At 39.9% G+C, this 23907-nt stretch overlaps 1 protein-coding gene across 1 annotated transcript in view; it reads left to right on the top strand.

Moving 5' to 3' along the window:
* SENP7 (SUMO1/sentrin specific peptidase 7) overlaps window positions 1-21148 on the top strand; it is a 59178-nt gene extending 38030 nt beyond the window's left edge. The window contains exons 14-24 of the mRNA XM_009289718.2: window positions 3034-3296; window positions 4380-4513; window positions 5779-5895; window positions 7444-7563; window positions 9831-9923; window positions 10766-10977; window positions 11410-11462; window positions 11799-11836; window positions 12067-12135; window positions 14335-14485; window positions 18885-21148. Coding sequence (XP_009287993.1) covers window positions 3034-3296; window positions 4380-4513; window positions 5779-5895; window positions 7444-7563; window positions 9831-9923; window positions 10766-10977; window positions 11410-11462; window positions 11799-11836; window positions 12067-12135; window positions 14335-14485; window positions 18885-19022 — 1388 coding nt within the window. The 3' untranslated portion in view covers window positions 19023-21148. The remainder of the gene's footprint in view (window positions 1-3033; window positions 3297-4379; window positions 4514-5778; window positions 5896-7443; window positions 7564-9830; window positions 9924-10765; window positions 10978-11409; window positions 11463-11798; window positions 11837-12066; window positions 12136-14334; window positions 14486-18884) is intronic.
* Window positions 21149-23907: the final 2759 nt, after the last annotated feature.

Raw genomic sequence — 23907 nt, 5'->3', positions numbered from 1 at the left:
AAGATGATGTGTGGTTTCTGTATCTTGTAGGAGAAGGTTTGTGAGCAATTCTGAATTGGGTTGACTAAAAGCAAATAGGAGTTAATGATTTGCAATATTTTTTTCTATATTTATAGGTATTAACTGTGGTTATTCTGAGAAAAAAACAGTTTTTTTTTTTCATTAAGAACCCTGCATTTAGTTGTTTAGCTTTTGGTGTTACAGTTTGGTAACTTTGTTTTATGTAGTTTGATATAACTGATTTAAGTATTAAATTCTCAACACGTTTTATGTAGTGCCAGGAATAAAATCTACAAGTACTGTTGTAATACACTCTGATTGTACTTACATCTTAGTATGTAATTACTATAACATGTATGACTTTATAATTACCCATGGCCGTGAAAGATATGGTTATTTTAAATTCTATTTTCTACAGTGGCTCTTAATAAGAATATTAAGCTGACAGTGGATACTCTGGATCTGAGAAGGTTTGGCTTGTGGAGAAGTGATGGTGGCTGTTCTTCAACAACGATCATTTTCCTTTGGTTGTCTGTGGATTATGTAGAAAAGATTGAAACCCAATTAGGAAAGTTAGTTATCAGCAAGCCATGTGAGTAATCTCTTTCCTTAAATGCAGTGAAGAGGTTTAATATATGGCATGTCAGTAAAGCAGTTATTTTACAGTTGTGCTTCTGGAATACTGAGGAAAGGCTATAGCTTTTTAAAGATAAGTTGGTCAGTTTTGCTTTTCTAAAATGCCTCGCTATACTTGTATTTGGAAGAAAAATTTAACATAATGTGATTAAAAACTACTGCTACTTAATAAAAAGACCTTGTAACACAGTTCAGTTGTAAGCTGTGTGAGGAGGCCTTCTGAAACTAGGCTTGTGTATGATGAAGTATCTCTCCCTTTAAAGTAAATGGGATGTTTTAAGTGTCCTTAGTCTTGAGTAATGTATATGCTAGACGAAAGGCTTGGCAGATAAAGGTTGATTTGATCTTTGACAAGACTGCATTGGGCCATTACATTATTACCGGAGAAAATTTCTACTAAAGGCCGAATGGGCTATTTAGTCTGTAGGGTCTTATGGACTGGCTCTATTTGTTTTTCTAGCATGAAGCTCTGTAAAACTGAATATAACTTTTGCTCAAATATTCAGAGTGGCACAATCACACAATTACATTAGCAAAATCATTGGAAAATGACATCTAACAAAATTATGATGTCAGTTGCCTGTGTGAAATTTAACAGTATGTTTACCCTGTACAATCCCCACCTGTATGAAGAAAAATTATAAGTAATGTTAACTTTACATAAGGAGCACGAGTAGTTTGAAGTGAGATACTGAATGAAATTTTAGCAGTGAATTACCTTTACTTGATGGAAATTTATCAAAGTTACTGGTAGCTTCTATAGACCCAGCTCCCAGTGAAATGAGCAGAATCTGAGTATGAAGCTGTGAGGCACTTTTTAATCTTAGGTTTATTTACCTTGATTACATTCTTGTTGTAGGAGAAACCTTCAGGAGTTGTTATTAAATTTTTCTGTGCTTGAATGTTTTATGCCTTTTAAATATGTAGCAATGTAAATATTTTTAAATGTATGTAGAGACTTGCTGAAACAAATCAGTGGTGGTTTTACAGGTTGTGGAAATGGTTGCTATGATTCTGCTCTGCCTTCTTAGTGTGTTAATATTAGAGGAAAACATATTGTGCCAGATCTGACAGCCTGAGAGGGGTGAGGCTGCTGCAGCTCCATGTCCCCAGGTCCAACCAGTAGCAAGGCTGAAGATGTAGTCCCAATAGGTAGAGCACACAGAGCACACACACGCGCCACATATATACATAGCTGGCCACACAGGTAACACAGACACACAGCACTCATACAGACACAGATAGCAGCAACAGCCTCATCCTGCTCCCCTCTCTGGCTGAGCAGGATGGCGGTCCACTAGTGAGAAAGTACACACACACACACACACACACACACACACACACACACGGCGGATCCCTCTGTCAGCTGGGCTCAGACACTCAGTCTGCCCAGTTGCTGGCCCTGGATCCCAACTGCCCAGTTGCTGGCACCTGGACATACAAGCCACTGAGGCTACTGCCAGTTGCTGGTACAGACCGTCATGTGCACACAGGCACACAGCTAGCCAGGACTCCCCGGGTCCCAACAGCTGACTCCCGTGTGCTCTCATCCTTAGAGATACACAGGCAGTCTCACAGCCAGAACTGTCCCTTAGGGACCTGCTCACCCCCCTGGCTCCCAGGGCAGTTCACCTATTCACCTAGTTTGGCTGTTTGGCTTGATCTTCACTAGCAATCACATGCTCACTTGCACATGCGCACTCACTCCAGTTGCTGCGCTCAGACCCCCATACACACACATGAAATAGAGAGTCCTTCACCCAGGAGAGAGTTAGAAAGGAATTTAGTAAGAAGATAGGGCAGACTGCACTGATCAGTGCACAGGGCATGGCCAGACAAGTGCACTGACCAGCAAAGTATTTAGATGCAACTGGTCCTTTTTATGCCCTTAGCCCTCTGTTTTCCCCACACTTCTTCCTTCCCAGATCACCCAAATGCCTCCCTTTTGCCTGCCTTTGGTTCTTCCCTGAAACATCCCATAGTAAGTCCTGTGCAATCCCAAAATGCTCTTCCCCTGCATCCCATCACATGTGCCACACACCTCAGTAGCACCCCCCCTCAGTCCAAAAGGTGCTCTGACATGGACTCATCTTGATGGGTGTCAGGTCTGGACCCTGGGGCTGAGGATCTCCTGGGACAGCCCTGGGAAGGGCCCAGACCAGGTGTCCCTTCCTCCCAGTCCTTAATTCGGGTTCCTACCTGCCATTGTGCCTTTGTGCTCCTCTGGGCTTATGGAGGTGGGCCTTTAGTGGGCTGATGGCCCCTGCGATGAAGCTGGCAGGGTATTATTTGGGCTCCCCCTGCTGCCATTGTCTCTCTATGCTCCTTTGTGGGTGTGCAGACAAGTTTTTATCACATAACTAATAGTTAATACTATCCGTTCTCTCCTTTTTCCAGCCAAATCTAGTGAATTTGTATTTCTTGAACTGTCCCAACCACTCACAGAATGGGAAGAAGGCAGACTGACTGAATTGATTACAGATGTGAGCAAGAAGAACAGAGCACCAGATCTCCCTGACCTTTTGTCTTTGAAGCAAGCGTTACCCTTGTTTAAGGACCTTTGTCCTGAAGAGAGCTCTTTTATGAGTTACAGTAAGGATCTACTAAAGCAATGTATGTCAAAAGAGAATACCTCAGATGCTCATGAGCCTGCAGTTCAGGTTAGTGAGTAGCTGTTGCTTGATTCATCACCACCTGTTGGTGTTCACATATTCTAGTAAGTTTTAGATTAGCCAGTTGCAGAAAATAAATTCTTTCTTAATCCATAGCTCAAAAAAAATCACGTCATGTTTGTCATTTCTCTCACAATGGGACAAGATTTACAGTAAACTAGATTGTGTCCACAGAGGGATAGTGTATAGACCTCATCAGTAAATGGCAAATACTGAAGCTTTAGGTTGACTCATGGTTGCATATGCCTATAACCACAGGGATTTCCTGCCCTTGTGGTGTCTCCAGGGCAGCAAGTTGGGCAGCAGGTTGGGAGTTAATCAAGTAATGAGTGATGGAGCCATTTTTCAGTTGAGCTGGAAGTGAAGGGGTGCAGCAGAGGAGGAGCTGTGTATCTTGCTTGTTCCAGACACCTCTAGTCATTCTTGTGGGGGCTCCACAGCTTGAAATGCCAAATGATTCCGAAGGCTTTTGAGGACATGTGGCTCTGCAAGTTAATTTGTTAATACACCTCCCTCTGAGGAGTCAATGTCTCAACCCAACCCCACATCATTGTCACTTGAGAAATTACATATGTTTGTTCCCATCAGTAGAAAGCACAGAGACAACAGATCAATCTGGCTGTGAAACTGGGAACTTAAAAATTGAGCCAGCCAGTTCAAATCTGTATCATTTTTAGGCAAATTGTTAAGAACTAGGTTTTCCAACCTTCCAAGCATACACAACTCTTAGTAAGACAGTCTGATACTTGTCTCCATCCTTTCAGGTCCTGTTTCTTGTCCAAAACCAATTCTGTGTCACTTGGCTGAATAATGCTTAAACAGTTTTAGAGAGAGGTTATGAACAGATGAAGACCTGTCATCATTTTAAAAGGGACATAACTTTTTTATTGTCTGAACAGTGGCACGTTTGCCTAAATACTGATGTTTACACTTCGGCTCTCCAGCAAGATTCCCCTTCAGTGATGCAGGGTACTCCTGTGGGCTTCAGGATTGGTTTTTGTGTGTTCTGTTTTACATATCAAGCTGTGTAATGCCTTTTACTATTATTATTGTTTGGATTTTTTCTGGTAGGAATCAAAACGAAAAGTGGCCAGGCCCAGTTATGCCCTTGCGAATAAGCAGAATAGTGGTTGCTATTCTATCTCTCTGTCCTCTGCACTGAATGAAGAATGGAAAGAAGTAAGAGAAACCGGAGCAGTTAAGAAGTAAGTATATTTCATATAGATGAGAAGGTGAAAATAAAACAAATGGAATAAACAAATTGCTGGAATAAAAGCATTCTCTAGTTGATTTGAAAGTTTTGTGTGAAAGATGCTCTAGAAATCTAAAATATCACCAAGTATGAATGTAGTTATTCCTGTTTCCATCCTGATAGTTAACAGACAAAATGGATGTGTTACAGGATGACAGAAAATCTCACTGAAACTAGAGGATACCTGAACTGTGACTACAAGCTCATATTATGGATGCATCAATGGGAGGGTGGGGACCTCATGGCCTCTGTGAGTGTCCATCTAAGTCCATATCACAGCAAAACTATTGCTAACTTAAGCTGAGCCTTTTTTTTTTTAATCTAAACAATGTTTTCTTTCACTGTTCTGTCACACTCAATCTATTTATAACTAGTTTGTCATACAATTTATTGGTTAGTACAGGAGCTTGGTTAACAAAGCTTGGAAACAAACCATTTGGAAAACAAATGGTTTCTCATTAGAAAATGAGAACACACAAATGTGTAATGCAGCAAGATGCTATGAGAGCACTGACATGCCTCAGTTCTGTCTGCACTAGCCTGTTAATCCTCTTACTTCTAGTATGGCAAACATTAGTGAAGTAAATTCCTCTTAAGAACTCTTGCCTTTTGCCGTCACTGTTTTTACTGAGAGTGTAGCAGTTGGTTTTGTTTCTGCAACAGCAAAAATGCTCAGTTCATGGTTCCAGTTAAGTAATACGGTTGTTAATCTAGAGCTTTTTAAATACATTTTTAATACTAGCTTTAGAAGTAACTTGGGCAGTTTCAAACCACTTACAGTACATAATGCTGCATGCTGCGTAAACCCCAGTTTCCTGCTTGGAAATGTGGGTGTCCTTATTGGAGTCTTAATGAACAGAAAAATCACTGTTCATTCATACCATTTGAGAATATGTCCCCTAGTATTTCTTCCCATTTTATATAGCCATTTGTCAATTACTTTTATCAAAAATAGAAAAACAAGATGGAGGGAAAAATAATCTCCTTTTCAAAAGTTTTCTCAGAATTTAAGCGTGCAGTGGGGTGCATATTTCTTTTGTAATGCTTAACTATTGGAGGAAGAAATTATAAAGGACTTTTGAGTTAGTCAACAGTTTTGAGAACTACCACTTTTAACAGGTTTTCTAGAAAATCTTCTATACGTGGAACAGCCATACAAAGAAGAATGTTATGTAAAACACAGTTTGTCACTGTTATGACGTGATTTGTGTTTTCTAGTTTAATTGTTTATCCACCCCCACCTGCAAAAGGAGGACTGGGAGTCACAAGAGAAGACCTCGAGTGCTTAGAATATGGAGAGTTTCTCAATGATGTCATCATTGATTTCTATCTTAAGTAAGTAATCACAGCCTTAATTGTACCTTTCTTTTTGGGACCTGATATGGACTTGAATGTTACTGTAAATGTTGGTCACTAAATATGATACAACAATTTTAGAAGTAACAGTATGATGAATTTGTAAGTTGGGCTTTTTTTAAAGCTTTTATCTATTCTCAGTAGTTTCATTTGTTTCAATTTCATTCTTCTTGTCCCTCTAAAGGTCTGTGATGTAATCCAGACAGAATAGCTGGGGGAAAAAAGCCTCTTGGTGACCTCACAGAACAGAAAGTGCTGAGCAGTTTTAAGCAGGCAGTTGAACAAAGTTGAGGGTCTGTACTAGGTAGTTTATTTAATAAGTTTGCATGAAGTGGAGCATCCTGTGCTATTCTGTGCGAGGGTTCGGGAATTCTTCTGATGCACAGCTCCTGCAGAAAGGAACACAGCTAATACTTCTTGAGGAAGTGGTGCATGGCTTACCTGCTTCATGCCATCCTGCTAAAGTTGCTTGTGAAAACAAGTTTTCCAGAACCAGCATTGTGGGCCACCATTCCCTAAAGCTGAGGTTTGGTTTCCTTATGCTGACTTAAACCTAAGCAGAATTCTGGCTCTTTTGAAGGTCGTCTGCAAGAATTCCATTTTTCTTGGCATCTAGCATGGCTGCGGTAACTACAAGCAATAGGAAGCCAGTTAAAACTTCTTGTCTAGAGGAGTGGGAAAGGAAGCGTGTACCAGAGTGTTTTGATGTGGTTTTACAGCAAAGCCACCTGTATTTTGCTCTAAACTAGAAATAAATCATGCAGTGTGGTCCTCTCAATAGCTGTAGCTTCATCTCGCCAGAAAAGGAAGATTTGAATAAAGGAATTTAATGCAATCATTGCAGAAACCCCTCTACTTTCTGAATTTGTTAGACTTCCCACATTCTCAGTTTTCTTTGTGTTGCAGGCTGTGTCATGTATGACTGTGTTGCCCAAGTCTTCAGGTGAAGCTGGAGGCACCTTGTGTAGGATGACTGCAATTATGAGAGCTTTGGCCTTCTAGGATGACAGAATAAACACTCAAGCTGATGTTTATAGTAAAGTGATCAACAGTAAAATCACACAGAATGAGTACCTGTAGAATATTTGCCTTAACTTTCACATGTATAATGTGTAGAAGTAAAATGGACAATTTATAGTACTGAACTGTTCTACGCTTTTTGTATACACAGTATAACACTCCACAGGCTTGTACTTGGTTAGGTTTTCAAGCCTGTCTTAATTGCAAGGGCTAGAAACCTAACTCTAAAAATAAATTGAGCAGTATTAATACCGGAGCACAAACCTGAGATAAAAAATAACTGCATTCTTAGTAGTTGCTTGGCTGTTACATACTCTGATGATGTCCACTCGTGCATATTGAAAATAGAGTAGAGAGAAAAGTTTGGCATGATTAGCGGCTGTGAAGGCAACTGATAGTAAGCATAACCTGAGTATGATAAGTCATTAAAATAATTGTCCTTTTTTTATCAGTAATGGTACTTTCTAGAAAAGGAATTTAATGATTTCCTTCTTTTTTCTTTGGTAGATACCTGTTGTTGGAGAAGGCACCAAAACATCTTGCTGATCGTACACACATTTTTAGCAGTTTCTTCTATAAGTGCCTGACCAGGACAGAAAAAAACTCTGAGGGGGATCTCAAAGTTTCGTAAGTTCATTTTAGATGCCATTATGACCAGAAATAAGCTATCTGTTGATGCCACTTGGAAGTTCTGCAGATCATCTCCTAATTAGCACATAAAATAGTAATCAGTGTTCTCCAAAGGATTAGTGGTTAAATGTTGTAACTCACAATTTAAGCACACGGGTGCTTTTCGTTAAAATCTACATGTGATTCATACTGAATATGAATGAAAATGTTATCACCTTGCTCCAACTTTATCTGAATCTGTACTTCAGACAATTATTTATGTATTTTGATCTTTTTATTATAAACTCAGCATTTTGCAAGGTATGCATCATTTTAAGAAATTGCACTTCTAAAAATATTTTTAGATTTACCACATATTTCATTTTGGTAATAAACATATTGGTAATAAATTATTGTCCAAATTTTTAGTAAGAAAATTTTCTTACATACAAAGTTTACACACTTGTTTATTAACACTTAAGTGCACTGGAATTGGAGAGTTTCACAAAAAAGGTGTCATTAAGAGCTCAAGAACCCTGTATCACTTTGTGTTTCCAGCTAAGACTGTATAAAGGGTAGGACCATCCCTAGCACACTTTCCGTTCCTCCTCAACACTAATGTTTGAGAGTGGAGCTTGCCCTGCCACTTCACTTACAGTGATGATCTGCCAGCAACTTTCATTCTGTTTTCATCATTCAGCTTATCAAAGTTTTTTTTTTTCTGTTTCTCTGAAGTGATTTTTCTTCTGTTATCCATGAAGTCGCCAGGTTTTTCATTCTAATGGCAAACAAGGCCACCTGCACAAAGAAGTGTGCTATCTTGTTCGTGTTAGAGTCACTGCTGGGTGAAAGCTATGTTAAAGGGAAAAAAAGCAACTTCTCTAGTATTTTCAAAGATGTCTCAAAAATTCAAGGAGCTGTGCTTAAGAGAATGTATTCCATCATTTTACTGTCTTCTGACCCTGAATGTTCTGAGGTGGAGACAAAACTATTCTTGTTAAGAATGCTGTTGTGCCTTGATCTGATTCCTTTTACATGGCTATCCATACATCCTTTTACATGACTATCCATAACCTTCTTGAGGAACTAGAATGGCACTCTTAATTCACCATGTTTCAAGGACTGTAGCTGCTCTGGATCAGGAGATAGCTTTGGAAGTTCTAGTTTTGTGTTTGGGCTTAGATACTTACCTGGTGATTACAGGTAGTGGGTTTTGTTTGTTTCTGAGGGGTTTTTTGGATAAATGGATAGTGGAAAATTGGGCTCTGTACTGTTGTAAATGAAATTAATATCAACTGATGTAGCTGCTTAACTTAAAGACCCTTTGCTTCTCTTTCTTCACACTGCTTAGGCAGTAGAGTGAGAAAGCTCCTTCTATAGGTGCTCTCCCAGGCTGCAAACGGCCTTCCCCTTTTAAGTTCCCAGTGCTTCTAGAGTCACGTAGCAGAGGAAGTTTGTAGCAAGTCTTCACTTAATGCTGGCCCATGCAGAGTCCCACAGCAGCTTGTTTTTCCATTCCTCACTCCTTTTCTCCCGTTCCTCCTCCACTGAAGTTATGTTTCTTGATCACAGATCAGGATGGAATCAGAATGGTAATAGGGATGTCTCCTGAGTAGAGTGAATTTTGCTTTCAGATCATATAGGAGCAAAGTTCTATGAACCGTTGGTTTCTATTTCAACTTGTGCAAACGAAGAAAGTTGAAACTAAATTTAGGTTTCTTCTCAAGTTTTTTTTATTCTCCTAGTATCCTGTCCTCATGCTTTACGTCTGTAGGACTGGAAGTGAAATGTCCTTCAGCATTTAAAGCTCAGGACTGGAGGGAATCTGTTTCAGTTCTGGCTTTGCTACAGGTGTGTTGCATGACCCTATGCAAGGCATTTAGCTTTTTCCTTCAAAAGATAAGGTTGTTTAGACAGGCCTTCAAAAGTGGTATTGTGAAGTTTAATTCATGGATGTTTGTAAATTGCTATAGATCTGTTTTTACACTGGCTGGTGTTTAGATGAGATTTTTGCTTTTAGTATAGTAAATAATAATGACTGGATAAATAACCACAAGAAGTCCTTTCAAATCTATGAGTGATTTTTTCCAGAAGAGTTTAAGATGGTTTGGAAATGGCTTGTTAGTTACTTGGGCTTAATGGTGTGCTGATTTATTTTTTCTCTGTCGGGGAAATTTCAGAAAAACCCATTGAGGGATTTGGAAGATGTAGGAGTACTAATCGCTATACCTTGCTTTAACTAAAAAGAACAAATCCGAACAACAATTGTCATTTGGTTTCTGCAGAGTGGCACAGAGAAGACACAGAAGAGTAAGAACATGGACTCGTCATATAAACATCTTCAGCAAAGATTATATCTTTGTGCCTGTGAACGAGGAGTAAGTCTATGTGTTTTAGACACCTTTTTCTGATATTTAAAGATTTAAATATCAGAAATATTTGAATGTTGTGGTGATAAAAAGATTTATGGCTGTAAGCTTGGATCATTGGAAATGAACACATTAGATTTTGAAGAAGTAACAGGTGTGGAATGAGTAGTTTTGAAGTCTCTTCAAAAGTTACACTATTTAGTTGTCTTCAGTAAACTTAGCATCTTTGTTTTCTGTTTTACTGAAAATTGCTTTTATGTATTTTTTTCAAAATAATTTGTGTGTCATTATGGTGATTCCTGTGCACTTAAGTAATATTTCTGTAAAGAAATCACAGCAACTCATAGTGTTAATGGATCAGGAGTAGTACTTCCATAGTCTGTGGCTTGGCCTGGTTGAATAGCTGACCTGCACATGGAAACTCCAGTAAAACTGAATAGTCATTGAGAGTTACATATGCAAAATGGCCGCAGAAAGAGATAAGGCTGGAGGCATGCCATACCCTCAGCTATATTCAGAACTGGGATCACCATCACAGATTATTTTATTACTTTTTTTTCTTTTAACAGTGTGGGATGGGTGGTGAGACACTGATAAATTGCTGTGGTGGGTTTGTTGGGTTTTTTTAAAGGAATTGATACTTACTTATGCTGTTATGCCACAAGGCAAAGTGAAAAATGAGTGAGAGGATTGGTATGAGATGCCATGAAGGAACATGGCAACAATGGTTATGTGTCACAGAACAGTTGTCCATGAGCTCTCAATGTTATAAAAACTTTTCATATCCTTTTCAGAACCAAATGTTACACAGTTTTGATGTTTTTTCCCCCCCTCTCCCCACTGCTGGACAGGTCTCATTGGTACATTGCAGTTATCTGTTTTCCTTGGTTAGAAGAAGCTGTCTATGAGGAGTGTCCCCATCAAAATTCATTATATCACCAGCCTCAACAGTCTCCACTTTCGTCAGAGGGTGAGAACACTAGAACTGGTTCAGTGTTGGCCTTTCCTGGTAACTGCAAGGATGAAGAAGAAATGGATGCTAACAGAATTTTATTCTCAAAAGGTAGGTAGTCTAGAAGAAAATTATGTCAAGCCATATACAATTCTAATAGTGCCTTAATCCTTGAAGGAGAGAGATCATGTCTTAAAAAGTATCTTTCACATCAAGATTGATGTAATATGTTTTTGTATTACCATGCATAGCAAGGACTGCACTGCATTCTTCTTGTCTGCAACTCTGGAGAATGCTGGAAGGGACATGTAGAATCAGTGGCTCAGATCCCATCATGAGTGGGAAGTTCTTGGATTTGAGTAAGAATTTTATCGGGAAGGAAGGCCCTCAGTAACTCTGCTATTTGAACATTCAGAAGGGAAGCAAAATTAGTTTATACTTCACTATCGTATTTTGAATACTAATAATCATGAATTTGAAAAGGAAAATATTTCCGCTAGGAAATATTTTCTTAAGACTTTTTAATTTGTTCTTTTGTACTAGGTGGCAATGAAATTGCTACTTCTGCTTCAGTCCTGGATTCAGGTATTTCTAAAGTAAGTGCCTTTTTGTACTGACAGAGGAAACATGCATTACTCTATTTCTGAAGGCTCTGAGACTTGACCAAGTGATTTTGCATCGTCTTTTTTGCAGCAGCTGTTGATGTTTGCGTGGCCTGCAGCATGTGTAAGGCACTTTGAATTAGCCTAAAGTCCTCCTTTGCCTACCTGTGTTGCCTATGCTATGCTTTCACGTGTTTTTAAAAATTATTTACCAGTTTCTCCCTTTCTGAAATGGGAACCTCTCTGGCTTTACCTTTGAATCTATGAAGACATTTGAGTTTATAATTGTTGTAGGTTTTTTAAGGTTATTTTTATTTTCTTTTCTCCCAGATCTCCCTAAGTAATTCCAAAAGGCAGATTTGTAAAAGGTACGTTTCCGTTTTCATACTAATATTGTATCATTAAATTATATTACAAAATTCTGCAGTCATTCAGTTATTTGTCATAAAGCCATGGCGGGAGGAACTTGTCCTTTTTTTTCCATGTTTGTTCAGATATTGATGTTCTTGTTAAGCTGTATTCAAACAAAATATTTGCTTCAGTAGTTTTGGTAATAAAAGACTACAATGATTTGTTTGTTTGTTTTTGTTGTGTACAGGCCTTGTATACTCATCTTAGATTCTTTGAAAGCTGGTTCTGTGCAGAAAACAGTTCAGGTTTTGAGAGAGTAAGTAACTACAGTTTCTATTTATTAGAGAGATGCTGCTGGTCATATTTCTATGTTCAAAATCGCTTTCTCTGTAAAGGTGTATGTTTCTAATGCTAAAGGAAAATCCATAAAGAGCCACGACAAAGAAGATTGTAATAGCAATACAGAGGCTTGTGTGAAAAGCCTGTCTTTGTTCTGCAGCCCAGATATGCAAAAATTGTAAAGTGGACACTTTTTGAAATTGGAAAAAAAAAAGTAGAGGGGATTTTGGGTTTTTTTAATCCCTTCCAGTTCAGTAATGGAGGGTGTTTTTAAGGGTAGAAAAACAGATTCTTTAAAATTAATACTTTGAAATTTAAATGATTAATTTTCCAAAGGGCTGAGCTTGATTTTTTTGATAGAAATTACAGAATTAGTGTTAAATCCACTCCTATCTATGTGCAAAAAAAGTAGAAACGAGACTGAAGCTGTCTAAAAGCTTGATGTGTCAGTATAGTTATATTGGAATGGTATTATTTGTTTTGTAAAGTGAGAGTAAAAATATATTCAGTCTTTTATGTGATAAGTAGATAAGTATTGGAAGAATGTCTTCAAACTTTCAGTACTTTTACACACTCCTAATGGCTTTTAACATCTATCGACAACTTTTTAAAAAGTTGCTAATATTAAATATTTGAAGCTAAACAGAATTGTTCTTTTTGTTCTCTGTTGTATCCACTTCACTGAAAGGAACAAAAATCTAAACCAAATAGTACATCCTTCTTGTAAAAATAAATTCTTCAAAATGCTGTGTGAGGGTTAGATTGAGAATCAGAAATTTTTGTGAAACCATCTTTTCCCTAGACAGAGAGGCCTCCCCACCATGTGTGTCTTGGGAGGAAGGATGAAATAGCTGGGTTTTTTGCTTGCTTGTTTGTTTTTTAAATCTCTGTGGAATGTATTAACTTAGTGCTCTATGCTTTGAGCTACTCCTCAGGTTGAAATTCCAGAGAGAGTGGTTTCCTGGAGTTCAGAGAGATGTCATGAAAGGTCAGAAAACAAAGAGGTGGTTTATGGAGTTGTGAGATCAGGGAAATTTGGGAAGCAGACCTATTATTCCTTCAATTTGCAGTTACACTCTGAAAGCAGAAGTTTAAGGAAACTGATGCAGAGGTTCTGTGACCTCTTCTTTCCTTGAGTTGATTTTTGTTGTGTTTTGGGCAGTGATCCGGCTCAAACAAATTAATTTTAAAGTCTACAGTCATAGGTACTTGCAGTTTCTGGGGAATGTGCTTCACTGAACTGTCTTCATCTTTGAATTGTTTCATGTTTGCCGCCTTTTCACTGTTGCCATTTTCCCCAAAGGTGTTTTGGGTGTTCTATATGTATTTTTATTCTCAGAATTGCAAGGACTTCGGGCTTTTAGAAATCAAACATACGGTCTGACTTTAGGGAATAAAAAAATACATGCATTAAGTCAGACCTTACATTTGATTTTTCACAAGCCCTGAGCCTTTGCAACTCTGACTAAAGTCAGCAGAAAAGTACAGGTAACTGTTGCCTTTGAAAAATCAGACCCTTATGCTTTCAATCCCATCTTCAAAGTCAGTGGCCAGCCCAGAACGTGGGATCAGTGAGTTGCTACTGAAGCACAAGAACAATAGAAAAGCCTGATAACAAATAAGTCATAATCATTAAAGAAGTGGTCCCTTAAGGTTTTTAACAAGTCTTTATATACCTTGTACACTAGTAGGTTGCAAGGGTTATATTGGTGCAATTGTAACTGAAGTTGTTTGTAAAGTGAATTCTAAGGGCTTTTTAATGGTTTGCTTCGGTTAGAAAACCACTGCTGGCCTCCTAGGATGAACCCAGGAAAAATCGGTGTGATAGCCAGGAAAGATTACTTGACTTCTTCCTTTAGTTAAGGTTTAAAAATGTCCTGGTATCCTAATAGCTTGGAGAAACTCAGCACAAAACTTTGTTTTTAAATAATGTCATACATCTTTGTTTTGTGTATTGCATATTATGTGGTAGAGATGCCTCTGAGTGTGATAGAATATTGGACAGTGGAAATTGCGTTGTTCCTTGTATGAATTTCTTTGACAGATTCTGTGGAAGAAATTGGTTAAAGCTATTTTAGCTTTTTGGCCAGCTCCAGAACAATACTGAGTAGTACCCCAAAATGCATTGAGCTTGGGAGTTTTCTCAAGTATTTAATCTATTTGCTTTCTTTTGTAGGTACCTTGAAGTGGAATGGGAAGCTAAACGAAAAACACATCGAGAATTCAATAAATCAACTATGATCGACCTGTGTCCCAGAGTACCTAAACAAGATAACAGCAGTGATTGTGGGGTCTATTTGCTGCAATATGTAGAAAGCTTCTTCCAGGTACAAATGGAAACTACCTTCCCCTTTCCCCAAAATCAGCTTAAACCCCAAAAAACTATTTCTGAGGGAAATAGCCAGACACAAAAGCCTGTGATGCTCAGCCTTGAAAGTGTCAAAGCCATTTGAGGAGGAGGAGATAAAACCCACTCGTCAAGTAGTGGCAGGGGTCTTGGTATCTGGAGCCAGATAGTTTCTCATCTGCGTTTGCTGGCAAACATTTCTGACCTTGTAGTTTAATGTTGCTTTTACATTGACACATTCAATATCCGTAACTATTTGGGTGTATTTGGAGTCTATTTAGTTTACACACTTCTGGCCTACAGACGTTACAAAGGCATCTTTTCTGTGCATCTCTTCTTGTAGCCTCTAAAACTTTGGTCAGTTTGTGCATTGTTCTTTGCGTGGTTCTGCAGGCAGCAGCTTCTGCAGAGAGAGGGAGAGGGGAATCCTTAAAAGGGAGTGCACAGAGCTAAGTGAGCCTCTCTTTCCTGTTCAGCACATACCTTTAAACATCTGCAGATTCTGGGCTTCAGGCACTGTCTTTTAGAGTGTCCCCAACTCTTCTTCCCCCTGATCAGTGCACTGCCCTCCTGCTCTGTCCGTTGACTGGCTCTCATTGTTTTATTGCTTATACATGTGGTCCGTGTTCTCTCTGAGAGTCCTGTGCGTGGAAGGCCTTGTGTGGGGCCTTGGCCAGTGGATAGATTTTTCTTCTGTAGTGGAAGAGATCGCCATTCCAAAGCACCTGTACGCTAATGCACACAGCATGGGGAATAAATGTGAGGAATTAGAGATCTGTGTGCAGTTGCATGGCTGTGATCTTGCTGAGATCATGGGGACGTGGTGCGATAGCTCACATGACTGGAGTGCTGTGATGGATGGATACAGGCTCTTTAGGAAGGCCAGGCTGGGAAGAAGAGGAGGTAGAATTACCCTTTATGTGAGAGAGCAGCTGGAATGCATGGAGCTCTGCCTCGGGTTGGATGAGGAGCCAACTGAGAGCTTATGGGTAGTGATTGAAGAGCAGACTAATATAGGTGACATAGTAGTGGGCATCTGGTGTAGGCCACCTGATTAGGAAGAACAAGTGGATGATGCCTCCTATGGGACAGCTAGAAGCAGCCTCATGTTCACAGGCCCTGGTCCCTGTGGGGGACTTTAACCACCCTGACATCTGCTGGAGGGACAACACAGAAGGACATAAGCAATCCAGGAGGTTCCTGGAGAGCACTGATGACAGGTTCTTGACCCAAGTGATAGAGGAGCCAATGAGGAGAGGTGCTCTGCTGGATGGCACTCACAAGCAAGGAAGGTCTGGTTGGGGATGTAAAGGTCAAAGGCAGCCTTGGCTGCAGTGACCATAAGATGGTGGAGGTCAGGATCATGAGAGGAAGGGGCAAGGCAAAAAGCAAGATCACAAGCCTGGACTTTGGCCTCTTCAGGGATCTGCTTGGAAGAGTTCCATGGGATAAGGCCATGGAGGGAAGAGGGGTCCAAGAAGACTGGTTGATATTCAGGAAACACCACCTCCAAGCTAAAGAACAGTTCATCCAAACAAACGGGAAGTAAAGCAAAGATGTCAGGAGGCCTGCATGGATGGAGGAGCAGCTCCTGGCAAAACTCAAACATAAAAAGGAAGTATACAGAAGACAGAAGCAGGGACAAGTAACCTGGGAGGAATATGGAGACACTGTCCAAGCATGCAGAGATGTAATTTGGAAAGCCAAACCCAACTGGAGTTTAATCTCGTGAGGTGTGTCAAAGGCAACAGGAAGGGCTTCTATAGTTATGTAAGCAGCAAAAGGAAGAGTAGGGAAGATGTGGACTGGCTGCTGAATGGGGCAGGGGCCCTGGTGACACAGGACATAGAAAAGGCTGAGCTTCTGAATGCCTTCTTCATCTCACTCTTTATTAACAAGGCTGGCTTTCAGGAGTCCCTGGCCCTAGAGGCTGGAGGAAAGGCTGGAGCAAGGAAGACATACCCCTGGTGGAAGAGGATCACGCTAGGGAATACTTAAACTGGACATTCATAAGTCCGTGGGCCCTAGTGGGATGCTCCCATGAGTACTGAAAGAGCTGGCTGATATCATTGTGAGACCACTCTCGATAATATTTGAACCGTTGTGGCAACCGGGAGAGGACTGGAGGAAAGCAAATGTCACTCCTACTTTCAAAAAAGGCAGGAAGGAGGACCTGGGGAGCGACAGGCTGGTCAGCCTCACCTCGATCCCTGGGAACGTAACGGAGCAACTAATCCTGGAAACCATTTCCAGACATGTGAAGGACAAGAAGGGGATTGAGAGTAGTCAGCATGCATTCACAAAGACGGGTGGGAGTCATGCTTGACCAACCTGATAACCTTCTATGATGAAATGACTGGCCTGGTAGATGAGGGGAGAGCAGTGGATATTGTATACCTGGACTTCAGCAAGGCCTTTGACACTGTCTCCCATAAGATCCTCATAGAGAAGCTGATGGAGTATGGGCTGGATAAGCAGACAGTGAGTTGGATTGAAAACTGGCTGACTGGATGGATCCCGAGGGTGGTGATCAGTGGCAGGCAGTTTGAGGCCAGTAACTAGCAGTGTACCCCAGGAATCAATACTGGGTCCAGTCCTGTTTAACATCTTCATTAATGATCTGGATGTTGGGGCAGAGTGCAACCTTCAGCAAGTTCACAGGTGACACAAAACTGGGAGGAGTGGCTGATACACCAGGGTGTTGTGCTGCCATCCAGAGGGACCTCGAGATCCTGGAGAATGGGCTGACAGGAACCTCATGGAGTTCAACAAGAAGTGTAGAGTCCTGTGCCCAGGGAGTAACAGCCTCAGGCACCAATATATGCTGGGGGTCACCCAGCTGGAAAGAAGCTTTGCTGAAGAGGACCTGAGGGTCCTGGTGGACACCAAGTTGAATGTGTGTCAGCAGTGTGTCCTTGCAGCAAAGGAGGATAGCAGTATCCTGGTCTATGATAGGAGGAATGTTGCCAGCAGTTCGAGGGAGGTGATCCTTCCCCTCTCCTCAGTCCTGTGTCCAGTTCTGGTCTCCTCAGTACAAGAGAGAGGTGGCACTATTGGAGCAAGTCCAGCAAAGGGTCACAAAGATGATTAAGGTACTGGAGCATCTCTCCTGTGAGGAAAGATTGAAAGAGCTGGGACTTTGAGAGGAAGCTCAGGAGGGATCCTATCAATGTGTACAAATAGCTGAGGGGAGGGTGCAAAATGGACAGAGCCCTCTCTTTTCAGTGGTGCCCAGTGACAGGGCAAGAGGCAATGGATGCAAACTGAAACACAGGAGGTTCCCTCTGAACTTAAGGAGATGCTTTTTTTTGACTGTGAGGGTGACCAAGTGCTGGTACAGTTTGCCCAAAGAGGCTGTGGAGTGTCCCTCCATGGAGATAATCAGAAGCTGTCTGGACATGGTCCTGGCAACTGGCTCTAGGTGGCCCTGCTTGAGCAGGGGGGTTGGACCAGGTAACCTCCAAAGTTCCTTCAATCTGCAACCATTCTGTGATTCTGTGATAGATGAGTTGAGCTCTTGTGTAGGTGGAAAAAGAAATTCTTTACCAATGCTTTTGAACTGCCCATTCTCTAACAGTGCGGTCATGTTCTGCTTGCAGAAGCAAGGCCAGAACAAGGTGGTTGTAACTTGGCCTAAACATACCAGGGCTCATAGACCGCAAATCATGATGTGTTTTTTGCTTTGCTTTTTCAATTTCTCATATACTACTTTATTCAAAGGAAGGAGGCGGTGAGATATAAGCATGGCAAAAGAATGAAGAGGGGAAGGGGAAAAAAATTGACTTTGGCAAATCGGATGTGGTGTTGTGGTCTTACTGCCAAAGCTGCCAGCATCTCTCAGCCATTTCAGTTTGCTATCCTCTTTTGTTCCGAATTCTCCCCCTCTCATGTCCTGCTAAAACTGCTAGCAGTGTTCTTGCTTCTTTGTTGTCTTCTGTCAGACCAGCTCATGACAGAAAAACACATGCCTGAGGCAACAAAACCTCATCATGCTTAACTTGTATGCTTGATCCTTCCCTATAGTGTGATTGTACATGTGTGTTTTGTGACCAAAGTGCATCTGTCCCTTGTTAGATATCAAGAGTATGTCTAATTATATCATAGTATATGGAATCTGCCTTGAATATGTGCTTATACTGATGTATCTTTAAGAGAAGTGGTGATAACCTGTTTGGTGTTTACCATGAGTAGCTTGTGGTAAGGATATGTATATATGTGATTACCATGGAGGAACTGGAATTTGACTTTGAAGCCTGTCACTGTCTCATGGAAACTTGTTTGTGCCTCCTTGGTCTCAGCAGTAATGAAAGGGTTGGAAATTCTTTTTGAAGGTTGCTTTAGGAAATTCATGCTGTAAATATTCCTTTTTCTGTTACCAGAATCCCATAGTTAACTTTGAACAGCCACTGCATCTGGAGAAGTGGTTCCCTCGTCAGCTGATCAGAAGCAAAAGAGAAGAAATTCGAGACCTGATCTTGCAACTGCACTTTCAACAGCATAGTGGCAGCAGCAGCTAATAAATCTAATAAGCCAGACCTGGCAAAGAACATTGCTGTATAAAGTAACTGGAACTCTGCTTAGCAGCGTTTGGGCTCTTTCTGCCTTGCAAGGAAGAAAAAACAAAAGAACCACAAGAAGTATTTTGTTTGTTCAGTGTGTATTTATTTAAAGAATTTTTTTCATTTGGATTGTGTGGTCATAGAATGCAGTTGGGGGGGGAAAGGAGAAGGTTGTAGATAAAAGTGTAAATATGTAAGTTAAAGCTAATACATATGGATTGCTAATTGATTCTTTACTTGGAATATGAAAGCTGCGTACAGGTATGTGCCACAAGGATGTAATAATATTTTCATCTTTTGGAGCCTGTTCTTTACAATTGTATATAAACATGGATGATCATGTAGGACTCAGGCCTGAAGACAGGATTTTGATCCTATACTGTGTCTCTCTTGATTTTGCAGCTCATACAGATAGAATGAATACTATGTATTGTTTTAATTTAAGGATCTAATATTGACTCTCTTTAGAGATGTGTTTTTTGTTTTGCTTCTGATTATATACAGAAGTTGTCTGCATGTGTCAGAAAATTCTGCCAAGACTTGAGGCTGCTGAGTTGGTTTTTTTTATTTTTATTTTTTTCCCTCCCTAGCATTTTCATCATAAAAATTTATTGCCATGAGTGGAAGACATTTGCTTGAAAGTGACTGTTGAAATCTCTTAAAGTCGAGAGTGGATTTTTTTAAAGTATTTTTGAAGAGTTTTTTTTCTTACCAGATTTTAGAAGAAATCTTGCTCTCAAAGTACGTGCCAATACAACCCATGTAGGCAGTAGATTTTTTTAATCCTATTCACCTTATTTTTGGGAGTTATACCTGCAAATCTTATGGTATCACTTGCATTAGAAAGGCAAGTACTCTGCCTGTTGTGGCTCAACAACCTCAAAAGTTTGAGGTGTTTTACTGAAAAATAAGGCCATTTTCATTCAAAAAGGTCATTATGTTACATATAATATGTCTTTAAGGTATGTAATTTACATATAAGACAAACAGGATTTATACTTTGCTCAGGACAATTGAGTAAAGATGCCCGAATATTTGAGTGTTTGAACTCAGACTTGATTTGATAAACTAGCACAAGTTTATCATTGTCTTAATACATATTTATGTAGTTTTTCCTCAAACAGTGATCACATAAAACTTCAATAACATTTTGACGTGTGCACACTTTTTTTCTGTAGTTACTGCACGATAAAAGGTGACTGTTTTAAGAGGATGCTTTCTCCTGTTCCCCACTGTAAGTAAACTTCAGTGTCATCGCACCCTTCAGAAGGACCGTGTGTCAGATAACCACCAAAACCACCTGTGTCATAAACGTATCTACAAAATCGGAGCTCTTAAAGCTGCAAGTAGGTTAGAGAGTTAAAATAAAAATTGAGGGCAACCCAAAGATGTGAACGTTTTTATGGCATTGCAGAATTCTCAGGGCCCCTTCCCTCAAGACAGCTCTGAAACCTAGCATTTGGAAAATCCAGTTATTACTTCAGGTTCTGTACAGTCATCCAAAAAAATCCCCCACCATTGTTTCTCAAACCAGGAAGCATTCTTTCTGGAGAAGAGAGACAATTTTAAAACAAAGTAGTTTGCTGAGCGCAGTTACCTTCTGTATAGCTGTGAGCAGCCTAGTGCAATTACTTTGTGGTTTTTGTCTTTGTTTCTACTTTTATTCTGTGGTTTGTCACTACCCCCCACCAACATCTGTCCCCCTCATCCCAGAGGTTTTGTGGCTTTCATCACCTAAATCACATCATCAGCATTACTTACAGGGATAATCTGTGTATTTATTCTAAGACAGATGAAAGATAAAATGCGAAAATGTGTGCCCTTTTTGTACACCTTTTTAATTGATGCATATTTTCAATGTTCCCTTATGACAAATAGTTTGGGCTTTTTCTTATGTTAAAGTTAGTTTTTATCATAAAGTACTTTGTTCCTTTTTAGATTGACTGGTTTATAGATATTTAAAACCAAAAGTCGTGTATAAACTTTTCTAAACTGGTTTTATAACATTAAAGGATTGCCTTTGTAGATTTGTTAGATATGTGCTATGAGAATGCCAATACATTTGATATTAAAATTCTCTCCAGAAGTTGTTGAACGTGATTGTTACCATTCTTTTCCCAACTGCCACAAATAGCCAGTGAGCTAAGCGTAGGATAGGCCATCTTACTGCTTTTAAGGTATATACACAGTATGTGTATCTTAACCCAATTTGTATCGAAGTGATTATTTGTTCTCCAGTCCTTATAAAGGCATGCAGCTAGTTCACAGCTTCTTGTGGCAAGCAAGGCTGCTTTTTGACTCAAGAGCCTTACAGCTGTTTTCTGTAGTTAAGCTAACAGTCTTGACAGCCCGAATGACTAGCCTGGGAAATGCCTGGGTCTACCAGCCGCAACCCACCTCATTCCAGCCATTTGCATTTAACAGATCTGTGGTGAATGCTAGGAAGTGTCTGTGGAAAAAGTTACACTCCAGGTACTTTCTTGCTTCCTTTTTAGTTGCTAGAACTCCCCGAAGATAACTTTTAGCATATATAAGGCACCAGACTGACTCGGGGACCTTTTTGCACATCTCCTGCATCTCCATTTCCTGTATTAATCCCTGTTTAACTGAAATGGTGGAGTGGCGTGATACTTCAAAGCAAACCAGTCTTGTAAGGCTCTTTACCCTACATTGTGTAATTTTGGTTTCAAGGCAATGAATTGTACTCAAAGTGTTACATGTAGCTATCAGTTTCTTTAAAAGAAACTGCTACCTTCTGGCTGTGTGCGACCAGAAACTGGCTTCCATGAAGAAATCTGAGTCATGGAGATCCGTGTAAGGTACTGTTGGCAAGCATGACACAAGAAACAAGGTGGAAGAGAAGTAACTTGGGCGAATCTTCCAGGAAAAACATAAAAAACCCCCTAGTTTTCATCAAGAACTGGAGAAGTGAATCATGAAACCGCAAGTGTGCTTTTTTAAAAGTATCTGTGGACTGCTGTGTTTTTCCTCTGGAATTGCAGGCATAGATTCATTGCAGTCCATCTGTCCTTTCTGGGACTCGCCTCCTAGAATTTGACCCTGAGATGAGCTTGCAGTGCTCAGTAAGTACTACACCTTACAAAATAATAAAGACTTAAATGCCACAGTAGTAACACTTCTATCTTGATACGACAGGGAAGCGGAATATTGCTTCTGGCAACCCTCCCAAAAAAAGACTGGTTTCTAGATGGAAAAGCAGGAATTGTAGAATGAGACTTGAAAGGTCTCAGGATTGAAAATGTTTCCATTAATGGTCGAATAAAACCAAGACCAACAGCGATAATTCTGTCCAACAAAATTGAAGTCAGAAACATCGTTCAAAGATGAAGCACAGGCACCGGGATCATCTTTGACTGTTGAGCAAGGCAAGAGATACTTGTCTGATCAACAGTTCAGAAAAGGAGGAATGCCGAGAATAGGCTTACATTACAAGGACAGAGTAGATAATGAAGAGTTAGGTCAATTTGCTTGACCTCACTTCCTGATTATTCTGCTCCAAATACTTTACCAATACTATGTGATGGAAGAGGTGGCAGTATGACAGGCTATGGTGGGCTAATTTGCTCAGCTGGAAGGCTAGACAGCCTCAGACCTTGCTTATTCTTGGGAGAGAGTTCACCGGAGAACTCTCTGGAAGCACAAGCAAAAAGCAGTAATGGTGAAATGCTTGGCAACAGCAACCACAGAAACTGAACAAGTGGCAAGGTTTCATCTAAGCTAATTTTCTCAGCTAAACTGATTGGGAAATTTGTTGGTGAGTCCTGTCAATGCCATAAAGTCAGTTGCCGTAGTCCAGTCACAGGAGACAATTTATAATCTTGGTATTACACCCTGTGAGCTTGGAGGTAGGGAGTGTCTGCCATCATATGGCTCTTCTTTAGAGGCATTTTCATTAAGGTATACCTTTATTTTGCGTTATTTAGCTACAGATGAGTGGATTTAGCTTTTTGAATAAATTGCATTTGAAAACAATGAAATTCTTTAGAACAGTATGTGTGCTGTAGCAGAATTTCAGTGACCATTACCTTGTAGAGAACTAGAATTCAGCTTAATCACATCTGCTATATGAAAGTGCATGTCCTTTCTTTTCAGAAATACAAATTGTCAGAAAATTGTCTCTTGATTTTTGGAGGTACTGATGTGATCTCGGCATGTTACGTCGCTAGGATTATACTTCCCTCTTTTTCCCTAGCAAGAATATACTTTTCCTAAGTACTTTTGAATAGATACAAGTTGGCTGCTGGAAATGAAGAATTATGCATCTTCTGATGCAAAGTATTACTGTAAAGACTTTAGTCAAATCAAGGGAGGGGTTAATTTTTCAAGGTGATTTGAAAACTATCTATGCATCTTCTGATGCAAAGTATTACTGTAAAGACTTTAGTCAAATCAAGGGAGGGGTTAATTTTTCAAGGTGATTTTGGAAAACTATCATGAGTTGTTTTGCTTGTTTTAAGAAACTTTAAATGATGACTGTGCTTTTAGTTATGCATTTTGCTATCGTAAGTACAGGAGATTTTCAGTTGTGCAAATCTAAATTTCAGTGCTGAAATCAGTGTTGAATTTAAAATTGATAGCTTGAACTAATATTAATGAAACTGAACTTAAATGTTTAAAATAATTTATCACACAGAAGCTGACGCAGCCATACCATAGAAAATAAATTTTGACAGAGATATAAAGCAGGTAGTTTTTATACTATTCACATTCTGAGTGCCTTTGAGTACTTTGCTGATGAAACAAACAGCAGTGCCGTAAATCTGAAGACTCTCCGGGAGCGCACTCCACTTGGTGCTGCTGCCAGTATTGTAGTTAGCTTGAC

This window comes from Aptenodytes forsteri, unplaced genomic scaffold, assembly GCF_000699145.1.
Source record: "Aptenodytes forsteri isolate BGI_AS27 unplaced genomic scaffold, ASM69914v1 Scaffold61, whole genome shotgun sequence".
In the NCBI taxonomy this organism is placed as follows: Eukaryota; Metazoa; Chordata; class Aves; order Sphenisciformes; family Spheniscidae; genus Aptenodytes; species Aptenodytes forsteri.
This window is presented reverse-complemented; position numbering and strand designations above follow the sequence as displayed.